The sequence below is a fragment of the Camelus ferus genome, chromosome 31 (assembly GCF_009834535.1).
Source record: "Camelus ferus isolate YT-003-E chromosome 31, BCGSAC_Cfer_1.0, whole genome shotgun sequence".
Classification (NCBI taxonomy): Eukaryota; Metazoa; Chordata; class Mammalia; order Artiodactyla; family Camelidae; genus Camelus; species Camelus ferus.
The window spans coordinates 10433578-10451803 of record NC_045726.1 but is presented as its reverse complement, the minus strand read 5'-3'; the positions used below and the strand labels follow the sequence as shown (position 1 = coordinate 10451803).

The following is an 18226-nucleotide window of genomic DNA, read 5'->3' as shown; positions in this document are numbered from 1 at the left end:
TCTAGAACTATTTAATATTTCCTGGGTTTGCCAAGCTATTCTGACACAGCTAGAAGACACCAGGCAAAGGCTGGGTCTGGAGAGGGTACTGAGGTGGGAGCCTGGGCAGCTAAAATTGGCAGCCAGGGACCCACGGACCCTGGGATGAGACCAGGGCTTGACCCCTAACTCCACCTGACTGCAGATAAATGGCCCTTATTATTATTTCTACACCCTAACTTGCATTTACCTCTCTCCTGTACGCTTCCTGTGGGAACCTCATGCTTAACTCATGTGACTCCTGGAATCCGTTTATGTGGAGTTTCAATTCGTTTGGAGGCAAAAGCATGAAACAGTTTTATTCATTCTGAGCACTCTTCCCAGTGCTTGATAACAGCCCAAGCAGATGGTTTTACTTCCTGAAAAGGTCACGGTTAATAAAGCGATCAGTTTACTTTGGAATGTCGCCCTCCTATCCAAAGCAAGACCCTTCCTCTCGCCCATCAAGGGAGAAGGGGAGAGGAGGTGAGGGGCACACAGGCTGCTCCCTCATCCTCCTCCCATTCAGAGAACAAAGATCAGAGTAGGGAGGGCCGTGGTTCCGAGCTGGACCCCCTGGTCCTCCTCTCCCCTGACCAAGTTTCTCTGAGGTTATGTGAGGTGGGCAGCGTCCTGCTCGATCTGTTGAACTGGACACTGGCTACTGCTAGACAAGTGGATGGTGTCCTTGGGCTGGCCGCGAATTGGCTCGGGCACCTGTGTCCACCCTAGTCTAGGCCTCCAGCCCCCTTGGGGTGGGACAAAGCTACTGCTACGCGGTGAGCACTTTCCTTCAGTCCTGACAGTGTGACTCCGTGACCGTGTAACCCTCGGGGGATGCTGCCAGAAGCCACACTGGAGGCCCTGGGAGAGCAAAGCCCAAGCTGAATGCCCCCCTACCCCCACCCCCAGCACTCAGTGGCGAGCTCTGCATGGCACACTGCTGGGCGGCTTCCTGGCTCCAACCCCTCCCCTAGTCCCTGCCACTTCCCAGTGTAGGATCCCCAGCCCAGGGGCCCCTTGATTAGCCTCTGTGGGCCACAGGGTACTGGGGTCGGGTCTTCTCCCTTCTAGGCCTTCCCAGTCACACATCTCTAATGAGGGCCACTCCTGGAAGCCTTTGTTCTTTGGGGGGCAATAGCCTTGCCTTGAGGGAAATTGTGGGGACCTGATGGGAGGACACAAAGTAATTGACCCGGGTGTTAGAGCGCTGCAGTTGGCCCAGGGCTGCTGGTTACCGTTACCCAAGCTGCACACTGCACAACTCTGGTGTCATTTCACCTCGCAGTCATCAGAGATGCTATCCAATTACAATTTTCTGGCAGAGGGCCGTCAGGTATCAACAGAGAAGCTAACAGGGTGGTTGGTGCCACACCCCCTTGCCAGGCGGCAGACGCCAAGCCTTGTCTTCTCAGAACATCAGGCCCTGCTCCTGCCCTGCCACCAGCTTCCTAGAAGCCAGAAACTGAAGGCTCATTATCCACAGTCCCCCAGCCAGGGTGACCAACATCTCATCCTTGCGCCTTGGTGACCTCCTGTCCTGACTCAAATTTTCTAGGGCCTAAGGCTGGAACTTCTGTCAGGGAGGGAAGGACCTCCAAGGACCCTCAAACCAGGTGACTGTGCAAAGTGGGAAAAAGGATGGCAAGAAGGGGTCCCAGTGAAACTCAGGGTCAGCTGGAGGCTCAGTCTTTCAAGGGGCTAGTCTGGGAGGGTTTAAAGGAAGTTGCATAAAAAGAAGCAACAACTGGTTAGACGGACTCCCAGCATCATCATGGGACACAGAAAACAACTTTTGAAACATAATGTGTGATATGAATGTAATATATAATTTAAAATTGTGGTCATTGTAGCAAATGCCTTCTGAACCTGTAGCCCTACTTAATGTACACCTTTACGTGAGTCATACTAACTTGACTCTGAATTCCCTTGGCAGCAACCCTAAGGTGCTAGCATCTGTGGACATAAGCTAAGCCCTGGGGTTTATGGCTTGTGTGGCAAAGGTGCTTACAACTTAGAAGGAGAGAAAAGGAATGGTAAGCTAAGAATATTCCCAGCTTTTAATTTACATATGGACTCTGCTACAAATGCGGGATGCATCCAGATGGTCTTTACTTCCATTTGAAGTATATTGGATGAACAAAATTCTGTAGAGAATATTCAAAACGGGAAGGCTTCATAATTTAATGTTAAAATAAGGATCACGGTTAGTCAGGTCCACCTGCTGGCAGAATTTGGTACTGCAGGCCAGTTATATTTTGGACTGAGGGGTGAGTCTTCATCAAGAAAAAAGCCAGGCAGAGGGGAAATTCCTGGGGTCGAGGGAAAGATAGCAAGGTTGTGTAGACTGACAGTGGGCAAACAATGCCACAGTCAGGAAGGTGCCACAGGGATTCCAAGCTCTTTTTTTGAAAAAGAAAAGTTCCTCATTTTGTGTTTGGGGGACATTTTCCATAAGAGAACTATCAACTACGTGTTAAAGTAACTGGTGTGCCTTAGTTTTACTCTTTCTTCACCCTGATTTTCAGTGTATTCCCTTAGGAGGTCACTCCCACCCCAGTCAGAAGAGGTATCTGCTTTATAATGAAATGGAAGAGATTCACTTTTCAGAAACGGATTTTAATTGGCTTTTGGGACACATCACTCTTCCTAAAAGCAAGAAACTGGGTCAGCTTCATCATCCCACTCTTTCTGTTCTCAACCATATGATGCTCTCTGTACCATCTGAGCCATTGCTTTTTCTTTTCTCCTTCTTTTGTTTTTCCATATCAAAAATGAAAGTGTGTGGGAGGTTAAAAAAAAAACAGCATAAAGAGGACGCACCAGAGCATTCAGATTACAAGGCGGTTTATTGAGTTAATGGCATGCAGGGAAGCTCTTCCCGTGATCAGCGAATGCGGGCATTAGGGTGTGGAGTCCAGAGGGAGGAGAGGCTGGGGCCGGGGGTGGGGATGGGGTGGGGGAGTCAGGAGGGCCTCTAGCCCGGGGCCTGGTCACGTGGTGATGTGCAGCGATCTCTCTAGGGGCCTGTGGCTCATCTCGGGGGCAGCGGGACTCAGATGCCCCCATATGTGGAAAAGCAGCGTTCACATCTCACTCTTCCCTGGAGAAAAAGGGTTGAGGAGGGGATAGTCACTGAGAAGTAGCAACAAACACTCCCATTCTTACCAACCCAGAAAGAACAGCGTCCAAAAGGAAGAGAAAATGCCCAGACGTGTTGGCTTCCCGCTGGGCTCTGGCTGCTGGAGCGGGGATCCGCCCTCTTTTTTCCGGCCCCCTCCAGGGACCTGCTGGGCCGGGAGGGGCCGCCAGCGAGGCCCGCACACTCACCGGTGCTTTTGGCGATATTTCTGCAGCGCTTTCTCCACCACGCTTTCCATAAACTTAGGATTGGAGACTTCTTCCGGGACCGTCACAGTGATGGGCTGGGAATCAAACAGATTCACAACCACCTTGGTGAGGCCGGAGGGAACGCTGGGGTCGGAGTTGTGGGAACTCACCTAGGAGAGAAGGCAAGAGAGGGGCGGAAACCGCGGTCAGCAGAGACTCATCTGGCAGCTCACGTCAGGCTTACTTCTGAGCAGCTGACCCCTTTGCTTTTTTTCACTAATCTCGACGTCTGTACCACTCTGTGAACAGAAATGCCCTAATTCTGAGACACGCGTTTGTGGGTGTGAATTCCATCTGTGAATGACCAGCCCAGGGGGAGCCCCCACTGAGTAAAACGTGGTTTCCAAGCCACCATGTCTCCTTTGGGCAGCCACTGGGCAGGCAGTGGTAGGAAAGGAATCCAGGGAAGGGAAAAAAAAAGTTCCCAGCACTAGAGAGAAGCTTCTTAACTCTGGGCGAGAACAGTGGGCCAATTCATGAGCCATCTGCAACGTGGGATGGGGCAGCAAGAAGCTCTGTGAAAAGGGCCCTGGCCCTGCAGCCAGGCGGTCAGGGGCAGAGGCCCAGGTGATCACCCCTCGGTTATCTGACCTCAGTTTCCTCATCTGGAAAATGGGATCATGAGGCTTCCATGCACCACTGTACCTGAAGGTTTTGTTTCCTGCCATACGATAAATGCTTAGCCAAAACCAGAAGTGGCCCCTTTTGGCATCTTCATCCCATTTTACCCACAGGGAAGGAACACGTTGCCGCTAGACCACACCTAGGGCCCAACTTCTGTGTGCGGTCAGGACAGACTCACCGTAGTGACCTGGAAATACTGCTGGCCTTCGCCCTGCGTGAGGTTGGCCAGCCGGGACACCCAGCTGAACTGCTCGTTCAGCTGCGCCAGCAGAGAGGATGTGTTGAGCATCTTCTGCTGATAGGACTGCAGCAGCTGGTCGTACAGCTTGCTGAACTTCTCGGCCAGCTGGAGGGACGTGTTCAGCTCCTGGCGCAGCTGCATCTGAGCGGGGTTGTTGGTTGAACAGTCTGCCCAGAGATGGAAAAAATAACAAAACAAAACAGTAGAAATGTGAAGGGAGGGCTAAAAAAGGATGAAAACACTAACAGCCACCAGTTCGCACAGCCGGGACCTGAGGAAGGGCTACTCTAAGTGACCGCTGTCAGGACGAAATCGGGAGCTTGCCCAGGAATGTAAGTCAGCCCGCGCTTCCTTCATCCAGAAGGTCCGGTCCTGGAAGACGCTGTCAGTGAGACTAAACAGTGTCTCAGTGACATCACTGATTTTCCTTTGGGTGCATTTTTCTCTTCTTAATTTTTTCGGAAGTATCACGAGGAGAGCACATCAAACCCAAGCAACTCAGGGGAAAGGAGGAAGTCTTTGTACACTTCACAGTGGTGGCTGTAATCATTTCTATTCAAATAAAAGAAAATGTCAGGTGGGGCAAGACACAGAATTACTAACAGGAAGCCTGGCTGAAAAAAATATGTAATGCATAACCTTAATTCTTCTTACCAGGGAATCACTGAAAAATCAGGACAGTCACTGAGAACCTAGTCTGGAACAGTGGCTCTCGCCTGGGGCAGTGTCACCCAGGGGTATTTGATAAGGTCTGAAAACATTTTTGGTTGTCACAACAGGGGTGGGGGGTGGTTACTGGCATCCAGCGGATGGGGCCAGGGATGCTGTTAAGCACCCTCCAGCGCACAGGGCAGCCCCCACAGCAAAGAATGATCTGGTCCAAAATGTCTGGAGGTCCCAGCAGCTCACACTCACATGCTTGCAAGCACCTTAGAGAAGAGGTCATAAATCTTCCTCAATGCAGAACAGAAAACAACTGTTTCAGGAAGCCGTGACTGGTGATCGCTAAGCTCAGTGCCAGGGGCACCGATCTGAGTCTGGGCACCTGCACGTCTCCTCCTCTGGCCCTAACGTGGCTTTGACTGTGAGGTGCCGTGAAATCGATGCTCTTCCAGCCCTGCTGTTTTACGAGGTGAGCACATCAGCCTCTTACCGCACTTGTATTCATTCTGCAGCGGCTTCCAAAGTCACAGGAATGAGGCTAGGAATATTTAACTAGGTTCTGAAGGCCTAGCCCGGAAGGGTTAAGGAAGAGCAAAGCCACAAGATTGATCCACTACGTACAAGGGAAACAGTTAACTCTTTCTGTGCATAGATGATTGTGAGCCGGGAAGGGTTATCTCCAAGTAGGAAGAATTTAGCCCCTCTAATAAAACAGAGGCAGAAGGGAGGCATTTCCTTTGTTTCAGGGACCAACCAACCAAAGGGAGTGCTGTGTCATTGTTGGGAAACTAAGGTACCACGAAGCGAGACCCACGTGCTCAGGGGAGAGAACACAGCAGCCCTGGCTGAGAACACATCCCAGACACCCTCGGGAAGGGGCGTCGTGTGATCCTGGGCGGGTGACTGAACCTTTCTCTGAGTTTCCTCCTCTGTAAGAGAGGGACCATAACTGTAGCCACCTCGGTTATACTGGAGAAAAGAGTAAAGGTTTGCAAGTGTTTAGAACACTGTTTAGTAACAAACACATGGCCACAGTTTGTTGAACAGAATCCACGCTGTCTAGAATTTCAACTGCAGCCAAAAAAAATAAATAAATAAGCATTTCTACTAGGTTTGTGCCCCTCCCACCCAACCCACATGAACAGACCAACTGGGGGACATCCAAGGATGACAGCTTTTTTGACAATAACAGAGGCCCCACCTGCAGACAGCCTGCTGGCCACGCGCCAGAGGACATGGTAGGCACTGTGTATTCTGCCTCCTGTCGGTGGGGCAACCCTGCATCTTAGCCCCCAACCAGAGATGAGGGCCCAGGTGGAGCAAAGGACTTGCCCCAGGGCTGCAGCTGGAAGGCAGCAGAGCTGGCTTTCCAACTCCCATCCGTCTGACCTCACAAAGGCAGCCCCAGGGGACGACGGGCCCCCGACTCACCCACAGACAAGATCTCCCGGCACTTGTCGCACTGGTCCTTCATCCGCAGGCATCCCGTGGAGTTGTGGCGGATCTCCTTGCACACGGTGCGGTTATCGTTTTCTGGAAACACATGGTGGAGGGGGGGTTCATGCTGAGGGGCCACTCAGAGCCACGCTGGGACTGGGCCACCCCCATCCCTCTGAGCCCTTCCACACTACGGTTCGGCCCTTTGAGATGGTTCTGCGGGCAGAGCAGGTTGGAATCTGGTTATTTGCCCGCAGACACAAGGGTGTGCTCAGGGCTCCCTGCAGTGGGACCAGGAGGTAGTTCTCAGGGCTCCTGGAGCTGAGTGTGGCCTCCCTCCCACCCTCTCCACCTGGCGACACCTGTCCCGTCTCCACACTCCCTTTGCTGTTTGTACTTCTCCTTGGCATCCTAGCCCCATTTTCCTCTGCATTCTGTCTGGCTCATTTCTCTCCCCCTGGCAGGTCGGCAGGCCCCCTGGAGGTGGGAACACGGTCCTCATTAGAACCTTCTTACAACACAGGGCTCCCTGCTTGTGGATATGCAGTAAACCCTCGTTCAGTTCCATACCCTCCTGTATTTCCAATCCATTTCAAGCCAAATCCCAGTGCTAGTCAGACTGAAGCATTTAAGAGATGGGGTTGGCCAACAAGTGTCTATTGGTTCAATGAAAGAAATCACTTCTAAACGTTTGGGCTTTTCATGTCCGTGTCAGAGTTCATCCACTCAAAAAAATATTCACTGTGTGCCCATCCTCTACCAGGCCCCTAAGGTTAGAGACACAAACAGCTTTCTTGACTGTAGCATGAGCTGATTATGTAACTTGTTCCCTGTTTATCCATGGCGTGCACATAGAGCCCCTAAGTTCTCAGAGGAAGGGGTCTGGTTCTTGAGAGGGAGAACTGATGTCGTGCCCACCAGCTGCTGGAAGGAACTTGGTAAACTTGAAAGACCACAGATTCCAAGTCCCGCAGGACTAGATTGGACTGGGTCCTAATTGTTCAGCTGTGAGACCTGGGACACCCTCCTTTAGCACCCTGTCGTGGTTTTCTCTCCATCAAATAGGGATGGCACCGCCCTCACAAGGGCGCTGGGGGGAAACTGAGATGGCATGCCAAAGCCTGGGCACGATTCTCAGCATCTAATGGGTCCCACCCCTCTTTCTAACCTCCTGGGAACTCCGCCGTCGGGAAGTGATAGGGCATCCTATGGAGGTGGACATCCATGGCCTGCTGGGCCCGGTGTATCATGTCAAAGAAGGGCTGGAACGTGTTGTGGAAGCTCGGGGGTTCGAACATGGGGAAAGGCATTAAGTTTCGGGCGAAGCGGGACTTGGGATTGAAGAAGAGGGATCTCCTCTGGGACGGGCCGAAGGGTGAGTAGAAGAAAGTGTCCTGGGGCCCCCGGCTGAAGAAGCGGTCCTGGAAGAGCTCGTCCATGATGCTGGACATGCGGGCGAAGCTGTCCTGCATGACGTCCATCACGTGGCTCTGCTGCCGGTCGTTCTCCAGCAGGGAGTCGATGCGGTCCCCGTTGATCCAGAAGTAGAAAGGGGAGCTCTGGTTCAGGAACTCCTCGAGCTGCGACAGCAGATGGGCAACCGTCAGGGGGAGCTCCCCGCCATCTCAGCCTCCAGCGCCTCCCCCTTGTCAAGATGGGCCAGGCCTGGCCCCTTACTGGCTGCACCCGGACCTGGGTCAACTCAGTGTCACACCAGGTGGCGGGCAGGAGGCCCATCTGGGACTGGCTGCCCATTGCTGAACTGTTCAGGCCAATGCCCTTCCACCCACTGACCCCAGCAGGAAAGAGCTTAGGAAGACCTGTGAGGCTAAGAGAGTCACGAGGCCCATCACATGAGACTAGTCTGCTGTCCTCTTTGGCCACCAGGGATCCCCACCCCTGCTCAGCCAAGGGCCAACTCAAATGATTTTAGGGAAGGGCCTGCAGGGGAAGGTGGGATCGATATTAATGGACCAAACATTCTTAATTCAGTCTGGACACAGGGCACTGCCACACCATGGAGCCATTTGTTACGTTACGCAGCTCATAATTGCCGGAGAAGAGTCTCCTAAGGCGGCAATACCTGGCACGTGTGCTCTTCATGACTCCACATTACTGCGCTCACGGCAGACATTAACAATTGATCGTGGCCCACATGCAGCCAGAACTAATTAATTGCATCCGTGATGTGCAATGAAGCTATGATACTGTGATGTATAACAAGAAATATATATTTAGTCTTTGTCTGCTTCCAGACAAAGAGGTCCTAAAACCCCTGAAATTTCCTGTGACAAGAGCAATAAAGGTGTCTTTTGTTAGGCGAGTGAGGTGACTCTGGGAAAGCACCTAAGGGTGGGGGCTGGCTGCCAGGGATGCCAATCAGGAGACTACAGGGTAGGACTTTTCAGCCCCAACCCCTGATTTCCAGGGAGGGGAGAGGGGAAGGAGGTCTGGTTAATGGCCACTGACCAATGGCCAACAAGTTGAGCAATCATCCCTATGCAATGAAGCCTCCGTAAAACCCCAAAGGATGGGCTTGTGGAGTTTGAGGTGGTGAACATACGAGCCGGTGAGGAGCTGGAGGGTGCCGTGCAGGGAGGGGGCATGGAAGATCCCCTCTTTCCCCATCCCTTGCCCGTGTGCATGTCTTCCATCTTCCATCTGGTTGTTCTTGAGTTCTATCCTTTTATAACAAACTGATAAATCTAGTATGGAAAATGTTCCTCTGTGAGCTGCCATAGCAAAGTGGTGTTGGACCCAAGGAGGATGTTTCTAGTAAGTTTTAAATGTTATATCAACTCAACGAGGAGGTTATGGGAGCCTCTAACCTATATAGACTGTTGGTCAGAAGTGCAGGTAACCACCCGGACTTGTGATTGGCAGCTGGAGTTGCGGGGCGGGTAGGACTTCTGGGGGGCTGAGCCCTTCTTAACCTGTGAGGTCTGATGCGGTCCCCAGGCAGACAGCGTTCTAATTGAGTTGAACTGGAGGACACTCAGCTGGTGTGGGAGAATCGCTTGGTGGGGAAACCCCCACCCTTGGACTTGGGTGCAGAATCAAAGAAGCCTGTATCCTTCGGGTCTCCTCACTCCGTGCCCTGAGCCTCGGCTTCCCTTTTCACCTGCTGGCCCACCAGTCCCGAGCCGCTCCTGCAGACACGCGCGTAGAACTTCATGCAGGTCTGCTTCAGACAGGGCTTGCATTCCTCCCACAGGGCCGTCATGGTCTCGTTGCACAGCCCCTCGGATGCCTTCAGCTTTGCTTCGGAATCCTTGGTCTCACTTAGGGCATCCTGCAGGAGGGCAGAGGCGGGGTTAGCCACAGAAACCGCAGGTTTCCCCTTCCCAAAGCTGGCACGGTGGTGCCGGCCCCCACCACCCAGCCAGGTCTTCTGGCCACACGGGGTGCTTTTTTCCACCCCCACGCTCCGGCTCAATGCAGCAGGAATAGGCAAGCTTCCGAAATCAAAGTCACAAACTACTATTAACTAAAGCTCTCTAACATGACCGTGACATTTGGCACAATAAGTCTACAAGAAGCTACCCCAAGGAATTCTTGCAGTAAAGGAAAAATCCATATGCCTGAAGAGATTTGTTACAATATCTGTTTACGGCAAAAAAAAAAAAAAAAAAGCTGCAATCAATCTGTATGCTCAAAACTAGGGGACAAGTTAAGCAGATTGTGGTATCTACAAAAAGCAGAGAAGGACAGCATTACAACAGATGTTTGTAGTAAGTTTTAAAATTCTAGTAAGCACTTTTTTATGTTAAAAATTCACAATTTTGAGTATAGCCACTGTCAATAAAATACAGAGGAGGAAAAGCAGTAAAGAAATTTTAAAAATAAAAATAATTAATTAATTAATTAATTAATTAATTAATTAAAAGTAGTGAGAAACAGATCAAATGTTAAGTAACTGTAAAAGAGTTATGGGAAAACTTCCTCTTCTGCTTTTTTTTTACATTTTTTTTTATTGAGTAATAGTCATTTTACAATGTTGTGTCAAATCCAGTGTGGAGCACAATTTTTCAGTTACATATGAACATACATATATTCATTGTCACATTTTTTTTTCGCTGTGAGCTACCACAAGATCTTGTATATATTTCCCTGTGCTTTAAGTATAATCTTGTTTATCTGTTCTACATTTTGAAATCCCAGTCCTCTTCTGCTTTTTGATATTATAATCTTCATAGGTGAGAGTATTACTCTTCAAAGAAGAATTGGGTAGACCATCCACACCCCAAAGCAAAGCTGCACTATGACAATCTGACCAGGAGAAGGTTGAGTTACGTGAGATCTCCCGCCTGCTCTGTGCCCCCTGCTCCCCTGCGGGGAAGGCCACCATCCCTCCTACTGGGCCAGTGCACGGCTATCAGCCACACTGCCCACTTCCTCTCTTTCCAGTTCACGAGCTCCTCAATTAACACGTAATGGTGGTGGAGGTGTAGCTCAAGTGGTAGAGGACATGCGCAGCATGCACGAGGTCCTGGGTTCAATTCCCAGCGCCTCCTCTGAAAGTAAATAAGTAAATAAATCTAATTACCTCCCCACCCACCCCCAAAAAACCTAAATAAGTTACTCTTCAAAAACAATTTTTTTTAAAAAGCCCACAGTCTGTTCCTGGATGTGGTGGGATACAGATGAGACCAAAAAAAAAAAAAAAAAAAAAAAAAGAAGAAGAAGAAGAAAAAGAAGGATTAATGAAGTCATCTCCCCAACTTGACGGGCTCTATCATAGAACCTGGATTCTCAGATCTCAGACTCCAGTGAGAACCACAAAAATTCAAGAGCAAGAATTGCTGCTTCTGCGTGGGCTCCAGGAGGAGTCTTACGATATGGCGAGAACTAACACTGATGCCCAGAAAGGGCATTGCATTCCAAAGAAAGTTAGAGCCGCATCCAGGCCAACATTTCCTTCAGTGGTTTCTATGGAATTGTGCTAAAAGCTATCCGTGAAAAAAATAAGTAAATAAATGGATTCGCTAGTCAATTCGATTTGGGAAGCACTTGGGTGAAATGAAGTCACAGGTGCTTCTTTACCGCAGAACTTCTCCAAGTCTTTCGAATGCTTTTGCTCCATGCGTTGTGGGTCGTGAAAGTGGCAGCGGGAGTAGGATCTTAAGATACTCTCAGGGAGACTGTTGATTTTTTAAATAAGCCGTGTTTTGTATGTTCAGTCCTAGGCCCAAGTATCCCTTTATGAAGTAGTCCAGAGCTCCACAAAGGCGTGGGCAATGCAGTGTGGCCTGTTGTACCCCCAAAGGTATCGCCCCGCCTAGATAAAGCTTCCTGAAGGTAGAATGCCATCCCCTTCCTAACCCCTGACAGTGACAGCCCCCACCCAAAGACTGCCTTGGAGCTTGCTCATAGTTGGGGTTTAGAAATATCTGTTGATGTGAATCTGGGCAGCAGGTCCTGGGCCAGGCTTGTAACAAAACCAGATCCAAGATCTCACCCCTTGAAGCTTTCAAAAGCAAATAAACCTTTCCTATTTGTTAACCACAGCCCCAGTATCAGCTGACACAGCCTGGAAGGACTGCAGGTCACCATGGCAACCCGGCAGGGCACGGGGAGGAGCGATGGCCACTCCCTCCCCTGCAGCAGCGGGTCAAGGTCGGGGCCACCCTTACCTCTTTCTTCTTCTTAGCTTCCTCTAAGGTGCCAAGCAGTGTTTTGCGCTCTTCATTTGTCTCCTCTATTAGGGTCTTTATCTGTTTCACCTCCTTGAGGGCATTTTTAATTTCCTTATTAATGTACTTATTTCCCTCGGTGGACATTTCTGCAAGAGAAGGGCAGGGAGGTAGATGAGGCAAGAGGAAAGGATGCCATTGAGGATATAACCCTGGGACTAGCCAGAAGGGTCGGGAAGGCCAGTGGGTCTAGGGGCTGCCAAGGCCGGGAGCCGCCCTGGCAGGCAGCCTTTGGGCCCCAGCTTTGCCCTGACACAGGTCCATCACAGGGCTCATGCAGACCCAGGGACCGAGAATCCATACACCCACCCCGCTGCTCAGAAATGCAAACCATCGGTGCAGACCCACACCAGAGGAGGGACAACCCAGTCGTCCCCTGGGGCTCTGGAGAAGGAACCCACCCAGCTGCAGATGGAAGTTTTCAAGGAAAAAAATCCTGAAAGTATAGCTGAGCATCAAAAGATAAAATATTATTCTTGTGGATACAAGTCTTTCTGGAATTCAGTTTAACCAAACATCTGAACTTCTCTGTCAGGTGATGGGGACACAAAGATGAATTACCAGCACCACGTCTCAAGGAGACTTGATCAGACACAACCCTGTGCAATGAGACAATGTCACCAAAGTGCTGACAGAGTAACAGCCGGCACTTCCCTGGTGCTTATCCTGGGCCAAGCGCAGAGCCGGACACCCCACGTACAGTTTTTTTTAATGCTCCAGCACCATCTTCATGCCATTGTACAAATGAGGATAACAGAGTCTCAAAGAAATGGAGACACTCATACAGCGGCGGAGGCAGAGCCAGACTCACACCCAGGTCTGATCTCAACGTTTGGATTTTTAACTGCCACCCAACTGGTCAGCTGGGAGGACAAGAGTGGAGCTGAGGGAGGACAGGTCTCAGAAAAGGCCTGGCAGCAGAGGGACCGCCGGCTGGCCGCTAAAGAGGACAAGCGCTCGTGGGGAATGACACTTCCCCTTTCCTGAACTGGAGGACTGGTTTTCCAGGTGGAAAGGTGGCGGGTACAGCTCGCAAGGGCTATGGAAACTCAAGAAGGGCAGATCCACAAAGGCCCCAATGGTCCAGGCTTGGTGGACCTTCCTGGAGAAGGTGTGGGCTCTGGGCCTGAGATGCAGTGGCCAGAAAGGGCTTGGGACCCACCTGAAACTGCCTAGAAGCCCACCTGACCACAGAGAGCCTAGGCCAGGGAGCCGGCGAGAGAGGGCTCAGAGAGGGGTCCGAGCAGTGCAAACCAGATCCGATGCACAGGATGAAGATGGTCTCTAACCCTGACCAAGGCGACGTGTGCTAGGACACCTGGTCACTTACCCTGGAGCTCTTTGTCTGAGATGGCCTTGTCACCCAGCACCTGTCCATTCTGCCAGGTCAGCAGCAGCCCCACCAACAGCAGTAGAGTCTTCATTCTGTCTCCTTCTCCAGTTCTGGAATCCTAGCACGCCTCTGTTTGTAGAGAACAGGGGACTGTCATGGTAACAGCTAGACAGCCCGCTGGTTTCTGGCCCAGCCTGCTGCCTGCAGTGGCCTCCCAGGAGCCCTGCGGAGACCTCGCCCCTGGCTACCCCCTCGGCTGGCATCACTTTAATCCTGGAGAAGTGACAAGAAAGGATCAGACTGGCCACTGGGCACCTTCAAAGGAAAGCAGAGACAATGGGTACAGGGAGGAACCACAGGACAGCAGCCTAAAACAAAAGAAACAGGAACTCTAGAGTCAGGGCCACCAGACTCCAGTCCAAGCTGCCCTCTCCCTCCTCCTCCTCCCTTCCACTTCCCCCAACAGCTGACCATGCCTGAAAAAGGCACACGTGATTTCTGCCTCCAGAAAGGGCATTATCTGATGATACCTGCTCACATCAAACAAACCCTGAGAACAGCTCTCTTGGGTCACTCAGCTGGCCTCTCCTGTTCCCCTAAAGTGGGGGCTGCAGCCCAGAGGGCAGCCAGCCAGCTGCTGTGTGCATCACCAACCCTGCCCACATCAGGCATCACCAATCAATCACAGCGCTGTCCACACCAAGCCCCAACACCACCTGAAACTGCTTTTCAAGGGTCTAAGGCAGTGACGGCTCAGACCCTTTGGGTCTGTACAGGGAAATAAATCCATTTCCCATCCCTAGCCTGTGACTTGAGGCAGGATGCATGGATGGGAGTCCAGCAAGGAGGGGAGGACAACTGTCTTCAGGGAGCAGAGAGAGTGGAGAAAGCCAAAGGATTAACTCGGGGGGGGGGGGGGGTAGGCAAGGAGCCTCCCCAGGAGAAGTCCCTCTGGGAGAACGTGCCCCTCTGCTCTGCCAGGTCCCTTTCACGCAGCTGGCCCCTCCAAGCCCGCGGCAGGGTGTCTGCCAAGGTCCTCCCGCAGACACCCGGCTGGCAGCCCTGAGCCCTGGACCAGCTGGTCTTAAACAATGGACCCTTTCCCAGAAGCCGAAGTTGTTGCAAAATAGAAACCCTCCCCCTGCACCTCCTCCCCCAATTGCTCATCTGAATTCACCCATTTTCCATAACAGAATGGTAAGCGGGTCTCCCCTTCCGGAAATTGTGCACATCCACAGGCTGCTCTCAGCTAAGTGGGCCCAGCTGGACCCTTGGTAGAACATGAATAAGGAAAGCCTCTCCTTAGCTGGGTTCCCGAGCAGCGTAGGAGAGGCGAGCTGGGTCACTGCCTTCCCCAGAGACGGGGTGGGCAGCGGAGCCAGGGCGCTATTTCAGGCCCGCCAGAAAGTTTCTTAGGCTCTGCCCCAGCTGCTCACTGAGGCCTAAAACGCCTCAAGCAGGGACAGAGCCTTTGTCACGCCAGAGAGAGAGCCAGCAAGAAACACCCCTCCAACAGAGGCCCCCCGATAGTGAAGACTTCTGAGAAATTCATACAGGAGATTCTGAAAGAGGTTCAGACCAGAAGACAGGGCACTGGGTCCTGAGGAAAAGAGAGGCAGGGAGGCCAAAGGCCAGAGCACTGGATGAGGAGTCTGGAAATTCAGCAGTCAGTATGAGATCTTCCACCAGGAGCCCAGGGGCCGTGGGAACCATGGAGCTCAGAGCTGGAAGAGATCAGTCTCCTGCCCAGTCCCTCCACCTCAGATGGGAGGCTGAACCAGAGACAGGATGGGGCTCCCCAAGGTCTGCAGCACACTCACAGCAACCCTAGGATGGGAACCCAGGCCTCCCAACCCCTAGTCCAGTGTTTTTTCCTTGACATCAAGTCACTTAAATCTCTGAGTCTCAGTTTCTTCATCTGTGAAATGGACCTAATATGGACCTCAGAGATGGGAATGTATTCTGTAAACACAAGGGTCTTATGTAATCATAAGACATTCTGACTCCTTCAAAATTTGATGTAGAACCAATCATGGGCGTTGGCAATATCTATCGGGGAAGTGGGAGGAGGTGGCATGTTTGGAAAAGGACAGAGGAACTAAAGTGGGCACACAGAGGCCACCTATGATCCCCCCTGACTGCGTGGCTTTGCCTTAGTGAAAAGATTGGCTCCTTTAAAGCACCTATGAATTACCTGGGAGTCTTGTTATAATGTTGATTCTGATTCAGAGTCCGCTTTTCTAACAATCTTGGAGGTGATATTGACACTAGTCCAAGGACAATAGAACAGCAGCTGTGCAGCCAAACTGCCTTCCCTTTGCACTGACTCACCTCCCCTCCCATCTCCATCTCTGTCTCCTGGCGGGGGTGCCTGGCTGCCAACTGCTCTGATTGAACAAGCCATCCCAAGGCCCTCCTTCCCCCAGCACTAGGGGACAGCATCTTCGCCCCCACACAAGGAGCCATGGGGGGTACTTGGTCACGCAGCTAGTAAGCTGGGGTTTAGAGCCCAAAGCCCAAGCTCCTTTCCTCCTGCCTTCCCAAAGGTCGAACACTCACAAAAAAGAAAAATGAGAAAATCATTCACCTGTAATTCACACCATCAAGAGGCAAACATTAACACCGTGGTGTATTTCCTTCTATTTCTATGCATTTTTATACAATCAGACTCTTTGCTTTCAAGCACACTTTTGTGTCTGTGTAATAGTCCTTTTTCTGATGGACTTTATTTTGCCATCCCGCAAGGCTGGGCATTTAAATTGTCTGTAATTTCCCACGATTATTATAATGAACACTCTCGCAAGCATCCTTTTATAATATATGTATTTACTTTTAAATTCCTAACCTCACTCTTAAATGAATAACAATAATCAGCTTCTTCTTCTCCTTCTTCTTCTTCTTTTTTAAGTCCAGAAATTCTGGAAGGTCAAGGCTTTGGTTCTAATCCCAATTCTGACACCAATTTGACATTTATCTTTAGAGCTGGTCCTAAACCTCTTTAGGTTTCAGATTATCATCTACACAATGAAACAGTGGAATCGGATGTCTGAAGTCTGATGGAGGTTGTGTGACGTTTCTCTGAGGTGCCCTGGTGCATTAGGAAGCAGAAAGAGTAGGATTTAAGGAGTGGCAACATGTATTTAAATCAAAACATCATACTCATAAGCATCCAGAGAACCAGAGTATGCCGGAGCAAACAAGATGACTCATGCGCGCAGGCTGACAACCACCACTGGAGATCAGTACCTTCCCAAGGAAGATGCTGCAGGAAGGCTCTAAGCGCAGGCGGGCTCTGCTCACTAGCCTGGGCCTCCGGCAATAGCGTCAGTCCTTCAGTGTCACTTTCCACATCTTTACAAAAGGAGGATCGTCACACCTGTACTGTTCACCCCACAGAATTGTGCTTGGAACTAATGAAAAAAAGGGCCCCTTGAGTCCCTGCCTGTGCGCTGACCCCAGCAATTCGGCTCGGCTGCGTGGCGATGGCGCTCCAGCCATCTCCCTTCCCTGGACACCCGGACTCCATCCAAAGCGCCCCTCTGACAGCCCTGTGACTACCGGCGGTCGTCCTCTTCTCGCCCGGCTGCCACCCCCGCCCGCCCGCCCGCCCATCGGTCCCGCGGGGCTCTGCGCAGGGGCAGGGAAGGTGGGGACAGCTCACCGGTCAGCGGTGCCCGGTGCCTGCGCGCTCCTCCTAGCGACGCCGCGTGCGGAGCGCCGTGAGGCGCCTGCATTTATAACGCTCTGCCCGGGATCCACCCACTGTGGGGCTGGCTGCAAACCTGCATGACTCACGCCCGAAGAATGCCGTGGAAAGCACCGGGAGCTTTCTGGAAGCTGGCGCGGGAGGGGCTGCGGAGGTGCGGAGGGGGCGAGGAGGCGGGGGGCGGGGTCCGGTGCAGCAACCGGCGGGGGGCGCGGGGGGGCGCATGGGCACCGCGAAAGGCTCCAGCGGAGACAGACCCTGCAGTGCCGGCGCGTCCCGCGCCCCGCTCGCCGCTCCGTGGGGGCTCAGAGCTGGGGCACGGCGCCCCCAGGAGGCGAGAGCCCGAGTTAGCCTGCACCGGGGCTCCCCGCTCCGCAGGGGTGGAGGGATGTACTGCGCCCCTGGCTGGTGCCTAGTCCCAAATAAAATCTCACGGTTCTGCTGCCCAGTCGAACGTTAATCTTTCGCATTAAACATGCGCCACCCCTCTGGTTGCGTTTAAGTAGAACAGCTTCAGGATTAATGAGGGTGTGATGGAGAGGCATGTTGTGTTGGAGAGGAAAACATGGGAAGCATGAAATGCCAGCTTCTAGAACCACCACAGTGACCGGGTGGTCCCTTGGCAGACCTGCTGACAGGGAGGAAACAGAGATGCATTTTGGGGAGATGAACAGAGCATCCATTTTGGGGAACTAGAAGGCCTCCCTGGCTCCTTCCTTCCTGGACTTTAAACAGGTATTGTCTCAATCCACTTGGGACCCAGGCAAGCAGGCTGGGCTTCTTGAGTTGGGACCTCGAAACCCCACACTTGGTTTGATGCGCTCTGCCCAGGTCCTGAAATTCTTAATAGTTTTTGAACAAGGGGCCCCGTGTTTTCATTTTGCACGGAGCCTCGCAAATTATGCTGCTGGTCCTGTTTGCAAGGGGGCTCGTTGGTCTCCCAGTTTCCTCTACTGGCAGAAGGAGGCTTGTTTCTGGACTCCCTTTCGTAGGGGACTTTGCTGTGTCAAAGGGATGGAAGCTGTCACACCGCCCTCTGGCAGGGAGCGCCCCAGCCCAGAAGCCCCTCAGATATGGCTACTTCTTGGGGAAAAAGCAGAGTTTCACATTCTGACCCTGAG

General features: G+C 51.9%; 1 protein-coding gene across 1 annotated transcript; it reads right to left on the bottom strand.

The window, feature by feature from the left end:
* Positions 1 to 2848: 2848 nt before the first annotated feature.
* CLU (clusterin) lies at positions 2849 to 17218 on the bottom strand. Its single transcript, XM_032470942.1, has 9 exons — positions 17061 to 17218; positions 13397 to 13528; positions 12007 to 12155; positions 9495 to 9665; positions 7542 to 7953; positions 6368 to 6469; positions 4211 to 4440; positions 3349 to 3518; positions 2849 to 3121 (listed from the first exon to the last, which is right to left on the bottom strand). The coding sequence occupies exons 2-9, from the start codon at positions 13488 to 13490 to the stop codon at positions 3112 to 3114; spliced, it is 1338 nt and encodes a 445-aa protein (XP_032326833.1). The 5' UTR covers positions 13491 to 13528; positions 17061 to 17218; the 3' UTR covers positions 2849 to 3111.
* Positions 17219 to 18226: the final 1008 nt, after the last annotated feature.